Source organism: Nelusetta ayraudi, unplaced genomic scaffold (assembly GCF_046127955.1).
Source record: "Nelusetta ayraudi isolate G7.1 ecotype Tasmania unplaced genomic scaffold, CSIRO-AGI_Nayr_v1 ptg000059l, whole genome shotgun sequence".
NCBI classification, from domain to species: Eukaryota; Metazoa; Chordata; class Actinopteri; order Tetraodontiformes; family Monacanthidae; genus Nelusetta; species Nelusetta ayraudi.
In genome coordinates, this window is record NW_027466109.1 from 3,743,916 (window position 1) to 3,763,414 (window position 19,499).

General features: G+C 43.5%; 2 protein-coding genes across 6 annotated transcripts; one reads left to right on the forward strand and one right to left on the reverse strand.

The window, feature by feature from the left end:
* Window positions 1–37: 37 nt before the first annotated feature.
* Window positions 38–4,918, reverse strand: mob3c (MOB kinase activator 3C). The gene is made up of 4 exons (XM_076039141.1): window positions 4,605–4,918; window positions 2,500–3,133; window positions 987–1,189; window positions 38–438 (listed from the first exon to the last, which is right to left on the reverse strand). The coding sequence occupies exons 2-4, from the start codon at window positions 2,915–2,917 to the stop codon at window positions 409–411; spliced, it is 651 nt and encodes a 216-aa protein (XP_075895256.1). The 5' UTR covers window positions 2,918–3,133; window positions 4,605–4,918; the 3' UTR covers window positions 38–408.
* Window positions 4,919–7,184: 2,266 nt separating this feature from the next.
* On the forward strand, window positions 7,185–19,227 carry elovl1b (ELOVL fatty acid elongase 1b). 5 transcript variants are annotated; one of them, XM_076039172.1, is made up of 8 exons: window positions 7,185–7,330; window positions 17,004–17,107; window positions 17,202–17,392; window positions 17,498–17,578; window positions 17,706–17,762; window positions 17,849–17,954; window positions 18,212–18,348; window positions 18,442–19,227. In XM_076039172.1, exons 2-8 carry the CDS (start codon window positions 17,029–17,031, stop codon window positions 18,760–18,762), a joined length of 972 nt encoding a protein of 323 aa, XP_075895287.1. In that variant the 5' UTR covers window positions 7,185–7,330; window positions 17,004–17,028; the 3' UTR covers window positions 18,763–19,227. The 5 variants fall into 5 exon arrangements, with proteins under 5 accessions (XP_075895287.1, XP_075895291.1, XP_075895288.1 ...); XM_076039176.1 differs by lacking the exon at window positions 7,185–7,330 and adding an exon at window positions 8,022–8,044; XM_076039173.1 differs by lacking the exon at window positions 7,185–7,330 and adding an exon at window positions 14,124–14,279.
* Window positions 19,228–19,499: the final 272 nt, after the last annotated feature.

Here is a 19,499-nt window from a genome sequence, read left to right on the forward strand (position 1 = left end):
AGGAAACCAAAACATAGCTAAGCCACAAGACACAAGCTCAGCTTCTGGCTGTATTTTATTATCAAACTGCGACACAAGATGGAAAAAAAAAATAATTAAAATCAACAAAATGAGATATAAAAGCAACGGAAGAGTTCAAACATATCCAAACATGCTTAGAGGGAAACTGCATATGTACAAGGAACAAGACATACAAAAATACAACACACTCTCTAATGTAATGGCACCTTATTGCAATACCCACATCTTCAGGAGAAACGAGTCAATCTTCCCAGCTCTACTTCAAAAACCACTCACTCCGCTAATATAGAAAAAGTTCTTTGTTTGGAGGGTTTCAAAGCCGACGATTTCTCACAAGGCTCAGATAACGTCAAAAATGTAAACTCTGTCATCCACACGTGGCTCTATTTAGTTGCATATCTTCTCTGTCATCTCTCTCTGGAAGAAAGGAGAATAAAAAATGCATTTAGACCCGGTATGAGCAAACACATTGACCTTAGCAGAATGGCAGCAAAAGCAAATGTTTTGGTGATAAAAAAAAAGAAACAATAAAACAAGAAATAACAATAAATTATTATTATGTGTTGCATTGTGACGGCTCTGCACCGCCGTGGCTTCCTAATGATGATAAGTGAAGCCTTTTAGCTGTGTGCTATATTCGCTGTTGCTCGTATGAGATGGAGGTTCCTTTGTCAGGAAAAGGAAACATTACGGGGTGTTACTTCAAATTATACAATTTCCAATGAAGCAGATAATAACTTTCTTTGATATAAGGAAATGAGGGGAGAGTAATTACATTACTGGTCTACATAAAGGAGTTATTATGATTAGAATGAGGAATAAACAAGCTGTCCTTTTTCATTGACTATTTTTTTTTAACGAGGCTGATACTTTGTGTCACACCGACAGTGACACGGACAGCAGCACCGATACAAAATGTTCCCGCTGCACCTCTCACACCTCTCCGCATCACACCACGCTCTCACCAATGGCTCCAGCTCAGAGTGATCAATGAGGTTGAACTCTGAGATGAAGTAGTAGTAGTGCTTGTAGCAGGTGTTGATGTGGGCCTCGGCGCCCATGCTGCAGATGCTGTCAAAGTGATGGATGTAAACGTGCACGAAGACCCTGAAAAGGCGACTCAGCATCTTCTTGCACACCTGCTGGAAGTTCTTGGGGAAGGGAACGCCTGGCGTGAAGGAAACAGAAAATATGTGAATGAAAAATAGGAATTTTACGTTGGCAATGAAAAATAATGAGTTAGACATGTGATATTTTATAATCAAAAGCAGCATCCGGCTTTGAATGCAGAGTCATGTCCAATCAAAGCGGTCTTGATGATTTGCTTGAATGGAAAATGGACACAAATGCACACAAATGCATAAATGTTGAATAGCTCAGTCACATGTGGCCACAGGCTTTTCATGAAAAGAGCACAGACAATGGAGTGTTGTTGGGTTTTTGGGGTTTTTTTTTAAAGGGGGGAAGTAAAAGTAAAAATAAAAGTTTAGTTTTATAAAAGTAAAGAAAAAAGGCAGATTTATTTTTTTTTCCGAAATGACTATCCTTAGAATTGTTGATTACACCAGTAAATATTATTATTGTACAAATATATATATACATATATATATATATATATATATATATATATATATATATATATATATATATATATATATATATATATATATATATATAATTATATATATATATATTATGGTTAAAGATGCAAACCTTACACTTGAAAATTGATGGAATCTGATGAAAACCAAATGAACCAAGGCTTATTCAGAATCAGCGTTTTATTCATCACTATTAGCCAATTTGGTAGAGTGATGGCAGTGGAGGGCCTTAAACCTGCACAACTTAAGAGAAGGGAGCTTTGATTCAGTTCCTTAAGCATGCAACCTCGCAACTTAGAAACTACTCTGAACCAGTAAGCCACAAAAAGGAACTTTTTTGCAGTTCACAGGAAGGTTGCACACAGCAGTGATGCTCAAGGAACGCTGTGTGGGTACACTAAAGACAAAGATGGGGAGCCATCATACCAGTTACGCTTGTGGTTTCACTCATCCTTATTTAGTCTTGCCCGGAGCGCCCCGGGGGACTGTGGATATATCAGGCCATGAGTTCCACTTTAGCAATAAACTAGAACGAGCGCTTTCTCACATTCTCCCCATCCAGCAGTGAACCAAAACAAACCAGAGGCCCTCTTTAAAAAAAAGAAGAAGAAGAAAATCACTCCGGACCAAGTGGCATGCTTCCAGTAAGGCCTCTGATCTGTTCAAGTCACATGAGCAATCGGTCTCAGCTTCTTTATTTTGACTTTCTTTTTGACAGCCTCTATCCGTCTGTGCTGTGAGTGGAGCAACGCAATCAAAGCCTTTTTCTTTCCCGTTTTCTTTCTTTCTGCACGTCCTTGAAGGGACGCTCGATTTGAGCCAATATAACCAGGTCATAATATCAGCAGAAGTGAAATTTTGAAGAATGGTCACACACCTACTCTGGTGGGGAAGATGTCTTCGTCGTTGATGAGCGACTCGATCCAGTCCATGAGCAGGTTCATGTACTTGAGAGCGGGCAGCTTGGTGGGCTTCCTGTAGTCCTCGCCATCCTGCCACCTGTACTCGTACCTCAGGCCCCCGGACATGATGGGGCACGTGCGCTCTGTGCAGAACTCGCTCATGGTGCCGTAGATCAGGTTGATCCTGTTGAAGAAGTCCACCACGTGGACGGCGATCCAGTCATTGATGTTCTCCCCCTCCGGCAGCTGGACCACTTTCCTCAGGTCCAGGCCGGACTTGAGCGACGCCTGGGCCTTCTTGTAGAGTTCAAAGCGCTGCGTGCCCGGCTCAAACCGTTTCCTCGGTCTGAACGTTTTGTCTTTGCTGAACACTTGTCCAAGACACAATGCCATCGACTCAGTGGTTTCCCCTTCAAGATGAGGAAAAGAAGACGAACGGAAAAAAGTTCTCCGGGTTTATGGTAACTTTGGTTTGGATAGCGGGAGTTTCCTGAAAGATGTAGCCCCCCCCTTTTTTTGTTTCTGGCTCACAAACGAGGTCACAGGGGGTCAGGGTCTGTCTTGCTGAGATTACAAGGGGTGCTTGTTTTCATATGATTGGAGCCTCTTCTGTGAAGCAGAACAAGAGAAGGAGAGGAGCCAGAGTCACTTCTTTTCTTTTCTCTTCTTTTCTTTTCTTTTCTTTTCTTTTCTTTTCTTTCAGTTACTTAGAAAATAATCTCAAAAGCTGATCTTCTGTATCATCAAAAGTAAAACAGAGACGCAGGGTTATTTACAACAGTGTTTCAATGAATAATGTTTTCGAAAAGAAGACGAGACAAAATGACGGATGGGCGTTGCAGGTAGAAAAATAATGAGGCCAACAAAGTCAAACAAGAATTGTTTGCCTGTTGCACCGACCTTAAGAATGTGTGATTCTAGAAAACACTGCAAGAAAAAACAGTATCTATTGCCAAGAAATGAGCTCATTCAGAGTCCTTGGGAGAGCAGGAAAAAAAGTTGACACTATAACCATGACAAAGTTTTTTGGATTAGAGACCCTGTCAAAGTGAAAACACAGGCAGTCAGTTCCCCTTCTGGGACATGAGTCACAAGACGCACAACCAATAACTGAGAGTCCTTCTCTCGGATCGCTGCAGAAACAAACTGGTCATGTAATTATGAAATGCCAGGCTGCCATTTTATTGTATTTGACTCGCAAAATTACGGCGGGGGATTTAGTTTTCCATTTGGTGCTTTACGTGTTTTGGCCGCACACTTTTGACTCAGCTGTCACCAACGGGCAAGTGACTTGCAGTGTGATACTATATCCGCATTTGTGTCCCATTTTCAACTGCCGCTCTCCACGTTTCCTGCGGTCGTTGCCTTGAATAAGCAAGAACTCTCTGTTGTCTGATTCATCTTTTCACAACGTGGAAGAAAAAAACTGGGAGTGCGTTTTGAAGTAGGTCGACTGAAATTCAGATTCCTGCTGCGGCCTCCTCGTCTGGACTTTCTTTTCGTTCTGCTCGTGACAGCACTAGATATATGAGCGGGCTACTTTTGTTTCCACATGCTCTCACTGTCCGTCTGATCTCAGCTCAAAACTTACCACAGGGGGATTATGAATGTGTGGTCATTGGACAGCACAAAAACGCACACTAAACAGTAAAGTCCTTCCGAGGAATGTTTTATAGTCACTGTCTCACCGCTTGGATTCTTACACATTATTTCAGGTTAAACAACAGACTTGGAAACTATGTTTACTGGTGAAATTTATGATTTCACACTGGGTCTCCCTGCGTGCCTCAACAGCCTCAGACTCAGGCATGTCTGTTCACGCACTGTTGGCATCCTCTCACATGGTCGCAATGGAATTCGTCTCTCTCACTGCAAACATACCCAATTCCGCTGAAGACCAAACGTGTAAAAGGAGAAGAGAGAGAGAGACACACACACGCACACACACACACACACACACACACACACACACAAACGCGCACAAAGAGGTCTATGAGAATCGGGAAGCAACAACAATGAAAGAGACTTAAACCAAAAAGTAGCTGCAATGTGGGAAGCAAAGCCCCACTCTGCACTGTACCTGGCTGTACTCCTGCAGCGCGGGATCTGGAGGGCTGCCGATGAGAACGTCCAGGGAGGATTTGAGCGCTACACCCTGTTGATAAGTGCGGGCGGAGGACAGATCCAGCAGCTGTTGCCCTCCTCCGGCTCCTCTCTTTCGCTGCCGGCCTCGAACAGCCCGAGAGGCTCCAACTTCACCCCGCAGCACAGACACACACAGCAGTCAAAGAGCAAAGAAACGTTGTTTGGCTTCTCTTCCTGTGGGTGATGTCACATCCTGACTTTGTCTATTGGACAAAGTCCTGTGCGCCTTTCTGTGCGGGTGTGTGTGTGTGCCTGCGCACGCTCACAGAGAAGCCATAAAGTGAAAGAGTAGAAGACCATTCCCTCTCCCGGCCCTCCCTCTTTTTTTTCTTCTTCCATTTTTTTCCCTTTCCTCTCATCCCTCATCCTGCAGCCAGATTAGCCAGCCCACTTGAAAGCCCGGCCCTCTGGTAAAAGGTCCTGAGAAAACAACCCCTCCTCTGAAGCCACATACAGGACAGAAGCTGAGCAGAATGATCCCACAAACATTTCAGCATGCTTAGCGGCCCATGCCCTCGTTTTTTTCCCCTTACACCTCAATAACATATTATTTAAATTCCTTGCCTTTTTCTCCCTGATGTTGTTGTTGAATTCTGACAAAAAGAAAAAGCGCACAGAAATTTCCACTGAAATCATGAACAAACAGGCAGTGACTGACTGAGAGGAGCCTCTTTTCTGGATTGCCTTGGGGGCAATCTTATAAAAACTTCTCTGACTGACTGCCTATTTGTGTCAAAGGTGAATGGATCTCTCTGAAATGATGACGGTGTTCAGTTTCTCTCCTTTGTTATATGTAGCCAGTTGGGAAAGGAAATCTGCCTCTTTATCATCTAAGACCCTCTGGCATGACTGCGTAAGAAAACTGTTGGACGGGATCGGATAGTATCTCTTCCTGGGAGTAATTTATAAATGACATCCCAAATTGAAATCACATGATTTTCCCAAATAACCCACAAAAAATGTCTGTCTGTGTCTACGTAAGTAATGATGGTCATTATGCCTTACTCTTATTTTACCTTTAACCACTGACCAGGGTGATATTATTATTATTATTTTTTAAGGCAGATAAACAGGAACTTGCATTAATACAACATATCCACTAGGGGCCACTGTGAGTGCTGCGCATGTGAAAGCCTGAATTTCTAGTAGGAGATAACTATTATGTCAAAGTAGTGTGTGCTCGAGGTATTATTACATAATATATTCCCATGTTTCCAATGTGGTTTGATGAAACATTTCCAACCAAGTTTTATTTTAGTTTTTTTTTTTTTATTATGATCTAGTATGCTAACTATCACAATCTCCTAAAGTGTATATAATAAATGGTAAAAGTGACTTAGAATCACTGACTGTAATGCAGGAGAGTGCATTGCTGCATTATTTTAATAGAATCTGTTTCAAGGGTAGAGATTAGAGAAAACCAAGAGTGCAGTGGTGACAATCGAAAGTAGTGTGGCACATACATCACTTTGCAGGTGATTTTTTTTCTTTTCAAAAACTCATTAGATGACGACACAAAACAGGAAACTATGAGTAATGTGCATGCATGACAGAGTACAGATTAGACCTGCTACTGCCCTCTGCTCTAGTTTTGTCATCACGCGGAAATGTAGCACACGAGGAAGTCAAACTAGTCAGGCAATATTTTTGCCTTTGATCTACACTCAGCGTAGTCCCCATGCAGCCGCCATTACTCACCCTAAAGAATGCTGTCTCTTGGCACTTACAAAACCAGCACGTTTTCCACTGAGCCGAAATGAAAGTCAGTGATTCATGCAGAGCATAGTAGTTTACAACACAACAGGTTGTTTGCAATTGTTTCATTACTCTAATCTCAATTTCAAGCAAAGGTAAAATCAAAACCATTGTCATATGGATTGTAAATACCAAGCTATAAAATATATGCCTACAAGTAGTTGCAGCAGTGGGAGGCCAACGAAAACCTTTATTGAAACCTTTAGTACTTTTCCTACGATTTCGACCATTGCATAACGTACTGGTGAAGTAGTTTCCTTAAACCTTTTGGAACTGATAATGAATGTATTTAACTTGACTGATTATGTGTTCCCTGCAAGACAGGCCCAAGGCTCCTGAACAGATAGCGCTAAGTTCACTGTAGAGGCACCATGATTTACGATTGACCCCCAACAGAATATGTCAGTCACTTTGTGCTTTATTGTTGTTGTTGTTGTTGTTGTTGTTGTTGTTGTTGTTGTTGTTGTTGCCAAACAGGCTACATTCTCTCTTGAGACCTTTCCTGGTTTATCGGAGCCTAAAAATAAATCAAAAATAAATTACGTTGAATGAATAAGTAAATAAATAAACAACTAAAATGAGCTCTATGAAATTGACATGGGCCATCTGTATGTTTATTTGTAGATTTTATTTATTAAGTATGACTTTACATGAGTTATTCTTATTTTCGTAAAGCACTATGAGATGATGATTATGCATTTAATGTTTTAGATGTGTTTAGATGGGTTTGGAAAGTTGATTACGTCCATATTAGGCGACCGGGCGGTGGTGTGCTGGTGACTCCACCTTTCCTGTGCTGAGCCGCAGGGCTGGGTCGAGCCAAGAACAGAAAGGAAGAGGAAGCGGAGAGCCGACTTCACGCACGACTTTGGCGAGATTATCACTCGGCTCTTCGACACGCTGCAGGTTTGTTATAGTTTTTTGTTTGTTTTTTTTTAAAATGCGTTTTGTCTTTTCAACACAACATCCCTAACAGAACGCTCGAATTTAAAAGTCGACTGGGTTCGTTCGTCCGCTGTGTTTGCCCCGTTTTAGATTTTCAGGTGTGCTGCATGCATTTTCTCAGTGGTCGCGCTCTGCATCTGTTTAGCGGAGTCATATTAAAGCCCTTGACACCCAGTTGTAGTCAAAAGCAATTTTTTTTTTTAAACAGGTGGACTCTAAACGTCTTTAAAGAAGCGTACACTAAAGCGCTACTCCGTGGATGGATCAGTCAGAATGGCACTTTTTTTTTTTTTTTTTTTAAAGAATTAAACTCAGGCGCCAGTTAGTCACCCCCGACCTCCGTTAACTTGGGAACCGGATCAAACCCTCGGTGAATTTACACCCCGCTAAATGTGTGTTTTGTCTTGGCCGCGTGAGACCGCCTGGTCTTGTCACGCACAAAAATCGCGTATTAAGTTTTCCACACCAGTTGGCTGTCAGCCCACCTTGGGATGGGCTGCTCGTCATTGTTTGCGTATGCAGTGCGCGGAAGACGGCGGTGGTCTCCTTCCGCACTGTGTCTCGACCAAAGTCACTCTCCGCGCCTTCAAGGCGAAGGGTGACGTTTAACGGTCGTAGCTCTAGCCGTTGCTGGCTGCGTGAAAACATGAGTGTTTACACACCAAGTCCTTGCAGGTAGGCTGTAGCTTTACTATTGAACCGGCCATGACGTAAGTCGCTGGTGTAACTGTAATGAACGGTTCACCTCACAGTCATGCTGCTGTTGCTGTCGTTTAGCCCTGGTTATCCTGAACCTGAGGCTTTCCTTGACCTACAAAATGTCTTGTGTTTTGAGTAACTGAGAACTCACACTTGTTTCCATCAGTCATTTGTGTGAAGGTTACCTGTTTTCATTTAATGTCAGGTGTATGTTCAGCTTGTGCAGTACAGTACAGATGATAAACCCCCAGTTTAATCATATGATTGAAAAAGTGTGCCAACCAGAATGCAACAATTGGAATTTGGTGTATGAGTCTGTTGTGTATCACCTCCTAAAATCTTTCATGCGCCAATAGGGTTGTGTGAGAAAATATGCAACAACATTTGAGTGTAGTATCTCAGTGGTAGCTGCATGATAGATTTATTCAATGAACGCTGCTGTGTCACTGGCAGAAAGTAAAGGAGGCATGTCGGACAATTCACAGATGTCTCTAAAGAGATGCTCCTGTCAGTGAAGTCCCTGCTGTTTTTCTCCTCTTGCTTGTCCTTAAAAACCGTTTCGATGTCACAAAAGTTAAAGTCATTTTTGGGTTTCTGACAGGTGTTTGTTTTGCTCTCAGGAAACCACCTGGCAGCCACCATGCTTGTATCCCCTTCTATTCGTGTAGCACAAAGCAAAAACTTGCTGTGGAGGGTGGAGGGTGGGGGTATTAAAAGTTCTTAACAGAAGGCTTACTATATTTGTTGTTGTTGTCATGAATGACTAAACATGGCGCGGCTGAATCCACTGATTGAAAGCTGGCTCTGATTGATGCTCTGCATCACACGTGAGCTTTTGCCCGGATACAGTATGGATCACCAGGCATGTAGACATGTAAACAATGGCTGCGTCTAACGCCTACGAGTAAGAGAGCCATTGTCCCAAGGTCAACCAGCCAGGTGTGTTTGTGATAGTTGTGTCAACACTACATGAGCTTTCCGAGTGTTTGTGGCTTTAATTGTCGAGTCAGTTGACTTCAAAGACACGTGAAAACTGCCCTGGGTTGCATCTGTTTATGTCCATGCAAGATATGAAGCATGTACTTACTAGTTATAATATGCTGTAGTATTGTGATAAGTATTTTTCCCCTCCTTTAGCCCTTAGTGACAGTATTATGTATGAAGTCTGTACATGTTGTCTCTGCCTCTAAGCTGCAGCAGAAAGATCACAGAAACACATTCACAATGTGCTTAGCTGTCGAGCCGTTTGTTGAAACACTTGCTTTGGCGTGTCTGTTGAGTAGAATTCCAGGGGTTGTACCTTCCGGTACTGACTGTGTTGTAACTCAGGAAGCTGGTGTGTCTGTCATCGCAGAGGGGGATCATGAGATTGTAATGACAGTTTAAACTTCTGCTTCCTTGCAGCTTCTCTTTTCCTCACAGTTGCACTCCTGTGCAACTCCAACTACCGTTTGCTCGGTGGACTGTCACTGGTGTCATGAAACCACCTGCCCACTAGAGCTGCAGACCCAACATGGACCAGTGAAAGATTAGAATCGTATGCCCGTTAATATTGAAATTAACACAAGAATTAAACAAATTTGAGAATTTTTGTTTTTAAATTATTCATCAATGAACAAGAGGTGCTTGCTGACACAAGTTCATGTTTGACAGATTCAAATTATTATATAGCGCACCCCAAGTTTTGCATAAAGGTGCTGATATTTGGACGGGGATGGAAAGTTTTACAATTTTGCTGACTCAGTATATGTTTGTTTAGTCTTTGTGAGCCCCTAATCTTTTTACAGGCTTCACAAGCTTGGCTCGGGTAACAAAAATACACCAGATACGGATGCGGGCAGTGTTTCCAGCTCTGAAACAACAATACAGATGCAGTTTAAGTAAGGAACTGTCTGGCTTTATTTACTTTGTCAAACCTATTGCATATCGTAAAGCTGTAAAGGTACTGCAGGCTATAAAGAAGATGGGTGAGACGTTTACCTTTATACAACTGTTTTAAAAGCAAGACTTATGCTCCCACCAATGTCTTCTCCTCTGTGGCGTGTGAGTGGATGTCTTATCATTGATGCTTAAGGTTATTTTTCTTTCAGTGGTTTGACGAGAGGAAGTACCTTGACAGTCAGACTTGCGCTTGGAATTCCACTTAAGAGGTCCTCTGCGAACACCGTAACATCTCTCCAAATTTTTGACCTGTGCAGTCATGCAGCCAGGTGTGGAGTAATAAAAGTGCGCTCCTGTCTAATAAGCTATTACCACAAACTAACAATGCTGCCAAGGGTGCAGCAGCCACAATTTCAACACGATCAGTTTACACACGGATGTGGCATTATTACTTTCATGAAAGCTGTGACAAGGGAATGATTTTATCTTTTGCACGTGTCGTGTTGTACAGACCCACATGTGTAAGGACAATCACAGAGCCTTTTGCAACTTTGTAACAATTGCAAAGATTTGAAACTCGATTTCAAAGAGTAACGCAGACGTGATTCTCCACAACAAAGGCGATAGGGTTCTGTAAAATGAGGATGAATGCATTCTTTTTTTCCCCCTACACGTAATTAAACTTAATTTGATGCAGTCTTTCCACACGCTTGTGTTGGCAGCATGTTGTCTATTCTTATCAGTAGTATCATTCCTGCAGTTGTTGAGTTTTTCACTAGCTTAACCCGACTTTCTCATTCATTTTTTTCTTTCTCTTTGAAACAAATATTTTCTAAAGTTGAAAGAACACACCTCCATCTTTTCTTTTACTTTATTGAATTAAGTTTGCTTTATGACTCTTAAAAGTCTACAATTGTTGCCCTATTCAATGAAGTTAATCATACACTAGTTGGCAATAATGTATGACTAAATGTATAACAGCTCCATAAAGGACAATGATTAACTTCAGACCTAAGCGGTTTGGAAACTAGCGTCAGTTTTCTAGCCATTGCAGCTGGAGAAATGTAGGTTAGGTGACATTCACATGGTTTTTGTCATTAGTAATAAATAATTTATTTTATCATATTTTTCTTTATGGCCACACTTAACTTGAGCCCTCCCCCACCCCAGTTTCAGTCAACTATTTAGTAAACGGTAAGCTCTTAGAACCATTACTTTGGCTCAGCTTTCCTCTTTATGAGGGTAGTTTATAATCTTTTCCTTCTGTTTGCTTTTGGCATGGTCTTAATCAACTGATACTATGGACGGACTGGTCATTGAGTGCGATCGAGGTTGTGGAAATGCATCGAGAGCAGCTGATCATATCAGTCAGAGGCAAATGGCAAAGATGCTGTACAAAAGTCAAGTCTAGATACAGAAAATCTCCCGTAGACTGTTGTTAAGTCAGATGAAATTTTAAGTTTACTTTAAAATATATGTATATATACTTTTTGCCATCATCTGTGGAAAACTTTGGAGGTCTGAGTTTCTCTCGGCGGGAGGGGGGGTTGTACCACTGGGATGAAACTGCTTTGTCTCAATACTGATAGGTGGTGGCGATACTGCACTACCGCCCACCTCACCCTCACCCACCCCCCATGCAAGATAGTGTATCCAAGAAGGTGCAAACATGTCAGTCCTGGGGCAAGTCCTGCAGCTTTCCTTTTGGCGGGGGAGGGGGGGGTTAAGTTTGTTTTCTTGACACAATAGTATTGCCAGTTGACCCGAAAACATCCGAATGTAAAAGTGAATTTGTCTGAAAGGAAATGCAGACCTTAGACATGTATCCAAATGGCGCAACATTTTAAGGTATCTGTTGGCATCAAATGGATGGATCAGATCCCTGGATGAAATTGCAGAAAATATATTTATGCAATGCATGTGTATTGCTGCTGATATAAGAAAGACCTAATAGACCTTTGCAACATTCTCTTATTGCAAGACATGCCGTTAAAGCCTTTTTGCTAAAAAGTTGATTTTAGCTATTTTTAAATTTCAGTTGTGTAATACAGCACAAAAAAAACAAACAAAGGCAGCTGCTCTGGACTGGACAAAAATTAAATAGTAAAGACCCTAAACCAGGATTGTGTCTATGGTGTGACCTCTAATTAACACACACTTGTTTCTCCTCTGTAGTGACACAGTGAAGAAAATCCAATTCTGAAGATAAAAATCAGCACTTAATTGTCTGAATGTAGGCTGCCACATGTTGAGACGAGGATCAGCGAAAGACTGCATGCGTTCTTAGGCAGATAGTTACTCGCTGGTTCGGAGCTCCTTTTTTTTTTCATGCGTTTGCTCATTGACTTTGTTGACAAAACTGCAGAATCTGTTTGTTCGGTTGTTTGTCTGTGTATTGTATAAATATGTCTAATGTCATCATTGCCATCGTGAGACAGTTCCGTCAGTTCAGTATGTGGACCTGGAGGAAGCCTTTGTCTTCTCTGAGACTGCCGTTCTTGTTTGATCATTATTTTCAATTTCAACTGAAGATCCAGTCCTCAGATTAACACTTTGAGTAATTCAAGCATTTCCAATGACCTGTGACAAATAATGTCAAAAACGATATAATACGACGTGCGTCCTTTGTTTGCAGTAGCCGTCTCTTAAGCCGGAGATGCTACAATGCTACGATTCCCCGTCAGTGCGCACAGTTCCATTCTGGCAAAGACTTGCGTGTATGCAAGACTGCATGATCTTGCGTTTACATTATTGCTTTATTTCAACATGATATTTGCTTGGGGATCAAAGGCCTGCCAGCAAAGTTGGAGTCGGCACAGTGAGATATACTGCTGGAAAACTGAGACTTTCCAACTGTGTGTCTACTGTCAGCTCCTCTGCCAAAGCCCCAGTCCATGCGGACCACATTTATTTCCGTATTATTGCCAGTCAGATATACTTTCACTAGGCCGTTGTTGGGGCCTCGGCGATGGGATCAGCGTGACTCCTGTCAGGGGGGTGAACGTTCATCACTCAAACCCCCCCCAAAAGAGTCTTAAGTGTTATCTCGCGTGCGATGTCCAGTTGTCCCAGCGCCAACACTGGTTTTGTCCGCCGCCGGTTCCTGCGGGGCCAACCCTGTGCAAACGCAGAGAATTTATGACCGTTTATGATGCCAGCTCCAATGCATTAGCCCCTCCCCTCTTATGCCCGTCCGCTTGTCCGAGATAACTGGACTTGTACACGTTGTCGGGTAAGTGTACAAAGCATTTTCTTTTTTTTTTCGTTATCTTAAGGGAAACAAACTATATTTGGAACCCCTTGACCGAAACAGAAGTCTTGGGATAAAGAGTGATTTTTTTTTTTTAGACACAACTTTCTTCTTGTTGTTGTTGTTGTTGCGGATGGAGGGAGAAAGTGAGAGAAGGGGGAGAACGGCCGGTTTTTGCTGAATGGGAGAGGGCAGGAGAGGAGAGGAGAGGAGAGAAGAGGAGAGGGAGCCGCCGGGGGCGTAACAATAGCCCCCTTCATGACAACAGCATCTCCACTCATGTCTTTCTCGCCCCCTCGCTCACTGCCAGCGATATTATCGGCCCAACCCAGAGGAAACTTAGAGGGCAACCCCAGACTCTGCCCTTGTGTGTGTGTGTGTGTGTTTCAGTGGGCGTGTCTTGGGAGTAAATTAGAGGGTGTGTGTGTGTGTGTGTGTGTGTGTGTGTGTGTGTGTGTGTGTGTGTGTGTGTGTGTGTGTGTGTGTGGGGGGGGGGGGGGGGGGGGATTGAACTTTTGGTTGCGGCCCATAGCGGCCGGTCCTGGCGTGGTCCCGGCGTGGGTTTAAATAGGGGCTGTTTGACCCTTGCTCTGGTTCACTCTGTCAGGAACGCCGAGTGGCACACACTGCTCTCTCTCGCTCTCTCTCTCTCTCTCTCTCTCTCTCTCTCTCTCTCTCTCTGTCCCCCTCTGTCCCCCCCCCCCTTTCCCTCGCTCTGCCTCCCTCCCTCCCTCTCTTTCTGTGAGCCACTTATTCATGGAGTGTGTGTGAGTCAGGGAGGGTGGGGATTCGGAAGACTGCCGTACCAGTTACAGTTTGTCCGTTTCAGTCTCTCGTTGGCTCACTCCTGCGTCTCTCTCCCTCCCCCCTGTTTCTCCTCTGCTTTGCTTTTTTTTTTTTTTTTTTTTTTTAAGTCTCCCCCTCCCCCCATCCTCCTCCTCCTCTTCTTCTTCTCTTAGCTGCTGCTGCTGCTGCTGCTGCTGCTGTTTCGCCCTCTTAGATCGCTGTGCTTGGAGAGAAAGGAAAGGAGTCTTGAGTAGGCTCTTGATGAATTAGAGGAAAAATTCAAGTCTTAACAAGGTAAGTTGCTCAATCTGGAGCTGACCTGACTTGTTGGTAAGCTGCTCTGGGTCTTGGTTCATTCACGCTTTCAACCCCACCCCACTCCCCCCACCCACCTCCTTTAAGCAGGAACATTTTAGAACTCTTTTTTTTTTTAAACTTTTTTCTTTCACCGTGTCTTTCAACCATCTGCCATTCCCCCGTTCTCCATGTCAGCTTCTCAGTTTGTTCAGTAACTCCTTCCTCTTAAGCCTCAGCTCTCTTTTTCCGCCTGTGTGTTTCATTGACACGGCTTCCCTCTTTCCACCGCACCACATCTGCACAGTAGTAGCAAACCGGCCGCCCTATTGTCAAAGTGTCCTGGGGGGGGGGGGGACGTGTAGCAACACATATCCAAGGAATGTGTGTTTGTGCAGAGCTGCATAAACCTGCAGTCTTGTAACAGGCCGTTGAGCAGCGAGCTGTAAATGAGGAACATCTGACACGTGACAAAATGTCAGTGTTTAAAATGCAGACTGCTGCCTTCCTCGGTCATGTGTCTGCTGCTGAACTGCTTCACTCTGTCACGGGAGTAATTATATCACTCTGTCAGGAGGAGCATCATGGATTTTTACATCTAAACAATGGCGACCATTGAAAAGAACTTTGAATTTAGTTTTTTCAACACTGTGAGGTGGAATTCCAAAGCAGCGCCGTGAAATGTCTGCAGCTTAGAGTCAGGTGACGTCACCATTGCTGGTACTGGTGGCAAGGAACAGGGACGGCTCCACTTAAGTTTTTTACAACATGAACTTTGTCACTTGGGATGTTGCCTGGGTTCACTGACTTACAGTGCAAGGGACTTTGTTGTAATGTTTCTCCAAGCTTTCCTCTGGGTTTCAAAGGTGGACGTCTGAGTTTTCTTCCCCTCCGTGTCGTCTCGGCCATAAGACTTTTCACCTGATGGCTTTCGGTGCCAGCAAACTCAATCAGTTTTTTTTGTGGATGTACAGACTTGCACAAATTGAGTCTCAGTGCAGCACCAAATAAACTGAAGTTTGCCCCCCCCCCCCTTTTTTTTTTTTTAACAACTGGATTATTTTTCTCCTGGCGTCATGTGTGAACTCTGAAGTTGTCCACAGTTCAGGTTCACTGTATTACGACCATCTCAAGCATTGCAGCTGGCCTGGCTGGATGATCAGATGAATTTAACTGTCGGAAATCTTTCCTCAGAACAAGACAGACTCAGCACAACAGTCGTGATGATACTGTTGTTGAAATATGAAGCGCCCGCCCGCCTCAACTTTATTTCAAAAACAACCACAGCTTTTTGTGTAAGAGTTTTCTGCAATGCAACTGTTCTACTGCACCATTTCTTCCTGCACTGTCACTCGATGACACAAAGGTTCAAAACTGTCACCTGCCTCCTCGGGTCAGCAGACCTTCCTGCATTGACTGCTGAGTTTGGCAGGTAGTAATGGGTTTGGAATGTTACGCTCAAATTACCTGGAAGCACAACGGCAAAAAAAAGAAAAGAAAAGAAAAAAGAACGCACTGTGGTTTTGACTTCTGACTTTGCCTTGTGGGTGACAACTGTTAAAACCAGGAGGTGAACTAGTGTTCCTTGTGACTTGTCAGACCTGTGGCTGCCTAATAGGAAAAAAGTGAGTCCATTTCAAGTCCCGTATTTAATGTACTAATACTTCTTTGTCTCAGCAGATCTTCTTTCTGAGGACCATGACAGGCTTGCAAATTTTGAAAACTGTATTTGAATTAGAACAAAAAAAAACAACAACAATGACTTTCTGCCAGTTTCACAGTGGGGACAGTGACTCCTGTTAACTTTCTTGCAGTCTTGCTGAGGCATCTGCACCAATCTTCCCTTTATTTTACAGGTTAGATGAACTTGCCCTAAATGTTAGCATTGCCCCGAAGTGTGTTGTGTATGAGAGAGGGAGATACTTTGGCTAGCGTGAACTTAGCATTGTGGGATGTAGATCAAACAGCAGCGAACACGCCCCGCGTGGCCCCCTAACAGTTCTCTCCACGATAGGGAGACCTTTTGTCAACAGAGATGTGGACGACAGGCAGTTCTGAAAGCCTCTCAGGCATACTTGTGTTTGCACTTGGCAAACTCATTCTGTTTGACAGTTTCCCAATTTAAATGTGATCAACACAGTTTTTTCCCCCCCGGCATTTGTTGTTTATCGAGGAACTTTAGCGTAAATGTTTCTCCAAGTTTTTTGTTCGTAATGTTTATTTATTTTGTTTTACACTCCTTGTTCAGCATGCCAGCTCGTTCCCTGTAATCCACTTCCACTCAGCAGTCTGTGTGTAGAATCAGGTCAGAAGTTGAGAAGCAGTGGACGAAAAGCCGGTAGAGTGCTGCCTGAGGGTTGGAGGAGGGCTTCGCACCTAGCACCTCCTCCCTAATGTCAGGCCATGTGTCTGCTGAGTGGTTGGAGTCTGGGCAAAGCAGGTTGGGAGTCATCGGGAGTGTTTGTTTGTTGAAGGATAAGCTTCTCTCTTCCTGTTATCACTATACAACCCCGTCACTTCAGACTCCTCGTAAGCAGCTGCAGGTCTGTTCTGTTTCGCCACAGTGGCCCCCAGATAAAACTTGGCCACGCTCAACCATTGTACTTGTTGTAATGCGTTTTGTTCTGTCCAATGATTCCATACGCTGAACTTTTTTTTCTGTGTGTGTGAAGTCTTTAAATTGCTGCAAAACTAATGGCAAGCCTTGTGTGTGTGTTTTGGCAGATAAATTGGGTAGCGAAACTTAAGGATGGCGAACGTGCTGCGAGGAATTCAGGAGATGGGCTCACACGCCGTGGATATCTACGACTACGTCTTGGCGAGGGCTGGTAAGTGGCCACCCTGACGTCATGCGGACATTTCATAAGTGTTGTCGATCTCCTGTTGAACGGTGTCGTTTTCCTCGTTTCACCTCCTCCCCAGATCCACGGATGACTGGTTATCCACTCATGCAGAGTCCCATTCCCATGTCTGCGATACTGCTGTGCTACCTGTTCTTTGTACTGTACCTCGGACCCCGTCTTATGGCCAATCGGAAACCCTTCCAGCTTAAAGGACCAATGATAGTCTATAACTTTGCACTCGTGGCACTGTCTATATACATTGTCTATGAAGTAAGCACCCATTTTTTAAAGTCTTCAACTTAAGTTGACCAGTTAAGTTTTCTCTGTTCCACTACTTTGCAGTTAATTTTGCTATGTATTTGCTTTGTATTTCAGTTCTTGATGTCCGGTTGGGCCACAACGTATACTTGGCGATGCGATGCAATCGATACATCTGACAGTCCCCAAGCACTACGGGTAAAACTCATTTAACTCATGTGCTGTCTGGAAAGTAACTGTTTTTTTTATGATGTATAGATTAGCCTTCAAGTTCTCTGTTGAGCTTTGTTCAAACCTGACAGAAGTGTTTTCTTCTCTAACCCAGATGGTGCAAGTTGCCTGGCTCTTCTGGTTCTCCAAGATTATTGAGCTCATGGACACGGTGAGTTCAGTCCTGATGGTCATCAACGCCTTTTTCGGTCATTGTTGCTTATCTCCTAACTTATCGACATATACTCTCCCAATCAGATCTTCTTTGTGCTGAGGAAGAAGCACGGCCAGATAACCTTCCTTCATATCTTCCACCACTCCTTAATGCCCTGGACCTGGTGGTGGGGAGTTTTCTATGCTCCTGGTGGGTTGATAAAGCCGAACAGTAGCGGGTCACAAAGATTGCGCTGTCGGTTTGCACCCGGTGTCATGTGGAATCTGTGTCAATGTATTCCGGTCAAAGAAACCTTCGTCTTGTCAAGCTGTAGTTCTGTATAGAAGAAAATGATTAACAGCTTGAGTCTGAGTGAAACCTTTGTTCCTTTTTTTTTTTTTTTTGAACATATTATCTCTCCTTGTACCTCTGACTTGGACTGACTGTGTTTTTCCTCTTTGCCGCAGGTGGAATGGGCTCTTTCCATGCCATGGTGAACTCCACTGTCCATGTCATCATGTACTTCTACTATGGCCTCTCTGCAGCTGGGCCACGCTTCCAGAAGTTTTTATGGTGGAAAAAATACATGACCGCCATTCAGCTGGTACGCATCTATCCCCAAAATGTTTTGTCACGAGGTCGGCACTATGCTGCGCTCAGGGTTCAGCTAACTTTTAATGCGATTGTCTTCCGACAGATCCAGTTTGTGCTCGTGTCTCTTCACGCAACCCAGTATTACTTCATGGACCACTGCGACTACCAGTTCCCCACATTCGTCCACCTTGTCTGGATATACGGAACCTTCTTCTTCGTGCTCTTCTCCAACTTCTGGGTGCAGGCTTATGTGAAGGGCAAGCGCTTGCCAAAAGTGGACAATAGCCAGTGCCAGAATGGCACAGCTGTGCACAGCAACGGCAAACGCCACGAGCAGGGCAACGGAATCAGCCACGGCGCCACCAACGGCTCGACATGTCATGAAAATGGCAGCTCTCACATGGGCAAGATGAAAAAGGCCTAGAGTATTCAACGATTTCCTGCCCCTCCTGATTTTTCTGTTTGTTTGTTTTTAGTTTTATACACAAACCATTCCGAAAATGACGTCAATGATTTCCACAGTGGGGGTTCCACCTTTTAGTTGGTTTGTTTGTTTCTTTTGAGTTGGGAAAACCATGTATGAAACACAATGCATGAAGAGAAGATGTTTTGAACCTAATTGTTCTTCACTGACGTTGCAACAACCTCCTAGTCTGTTTCTATGTCACCTCACTTTCCTTCACTCACTCTTTATTTTTGCCCTCCTGACCCCCTTGTGGACAGATGACTGTACAGTTTCTATCAAACTTCAAAATACTTCTGTAAATAGTTTTACAACACCCCCAAAAAAAAAACTAATTGTATTAGTATGCCTTAGACTTTCTAAATTTTTGTTACATGGTGTATTTAAAATTTAAAATGCCAATAAATTCATTTTAAATTATCTTAACACTTTGTGAGTTGGTATTTTCATTTACGAGCAGTGGATGTACAATAAACCCACAACAACACACAACAACGTTAGTTAGTGAAGCACTTTTCAGTGCGAGTCCTCAGGCCATCTGACGATGACAACTCTTACTCTGTTGCAACAAAGAGGGGGAATTATTTACATTTCTTGCTCGTGCCTCTTGTTTGGAGCATCCCAAGTATGTGGAGCAAGTAGGAGCTGAACAAGAGCCCCATTCTTCTTTGTTCGACAAGAACTGAGCAGCAAGAAGG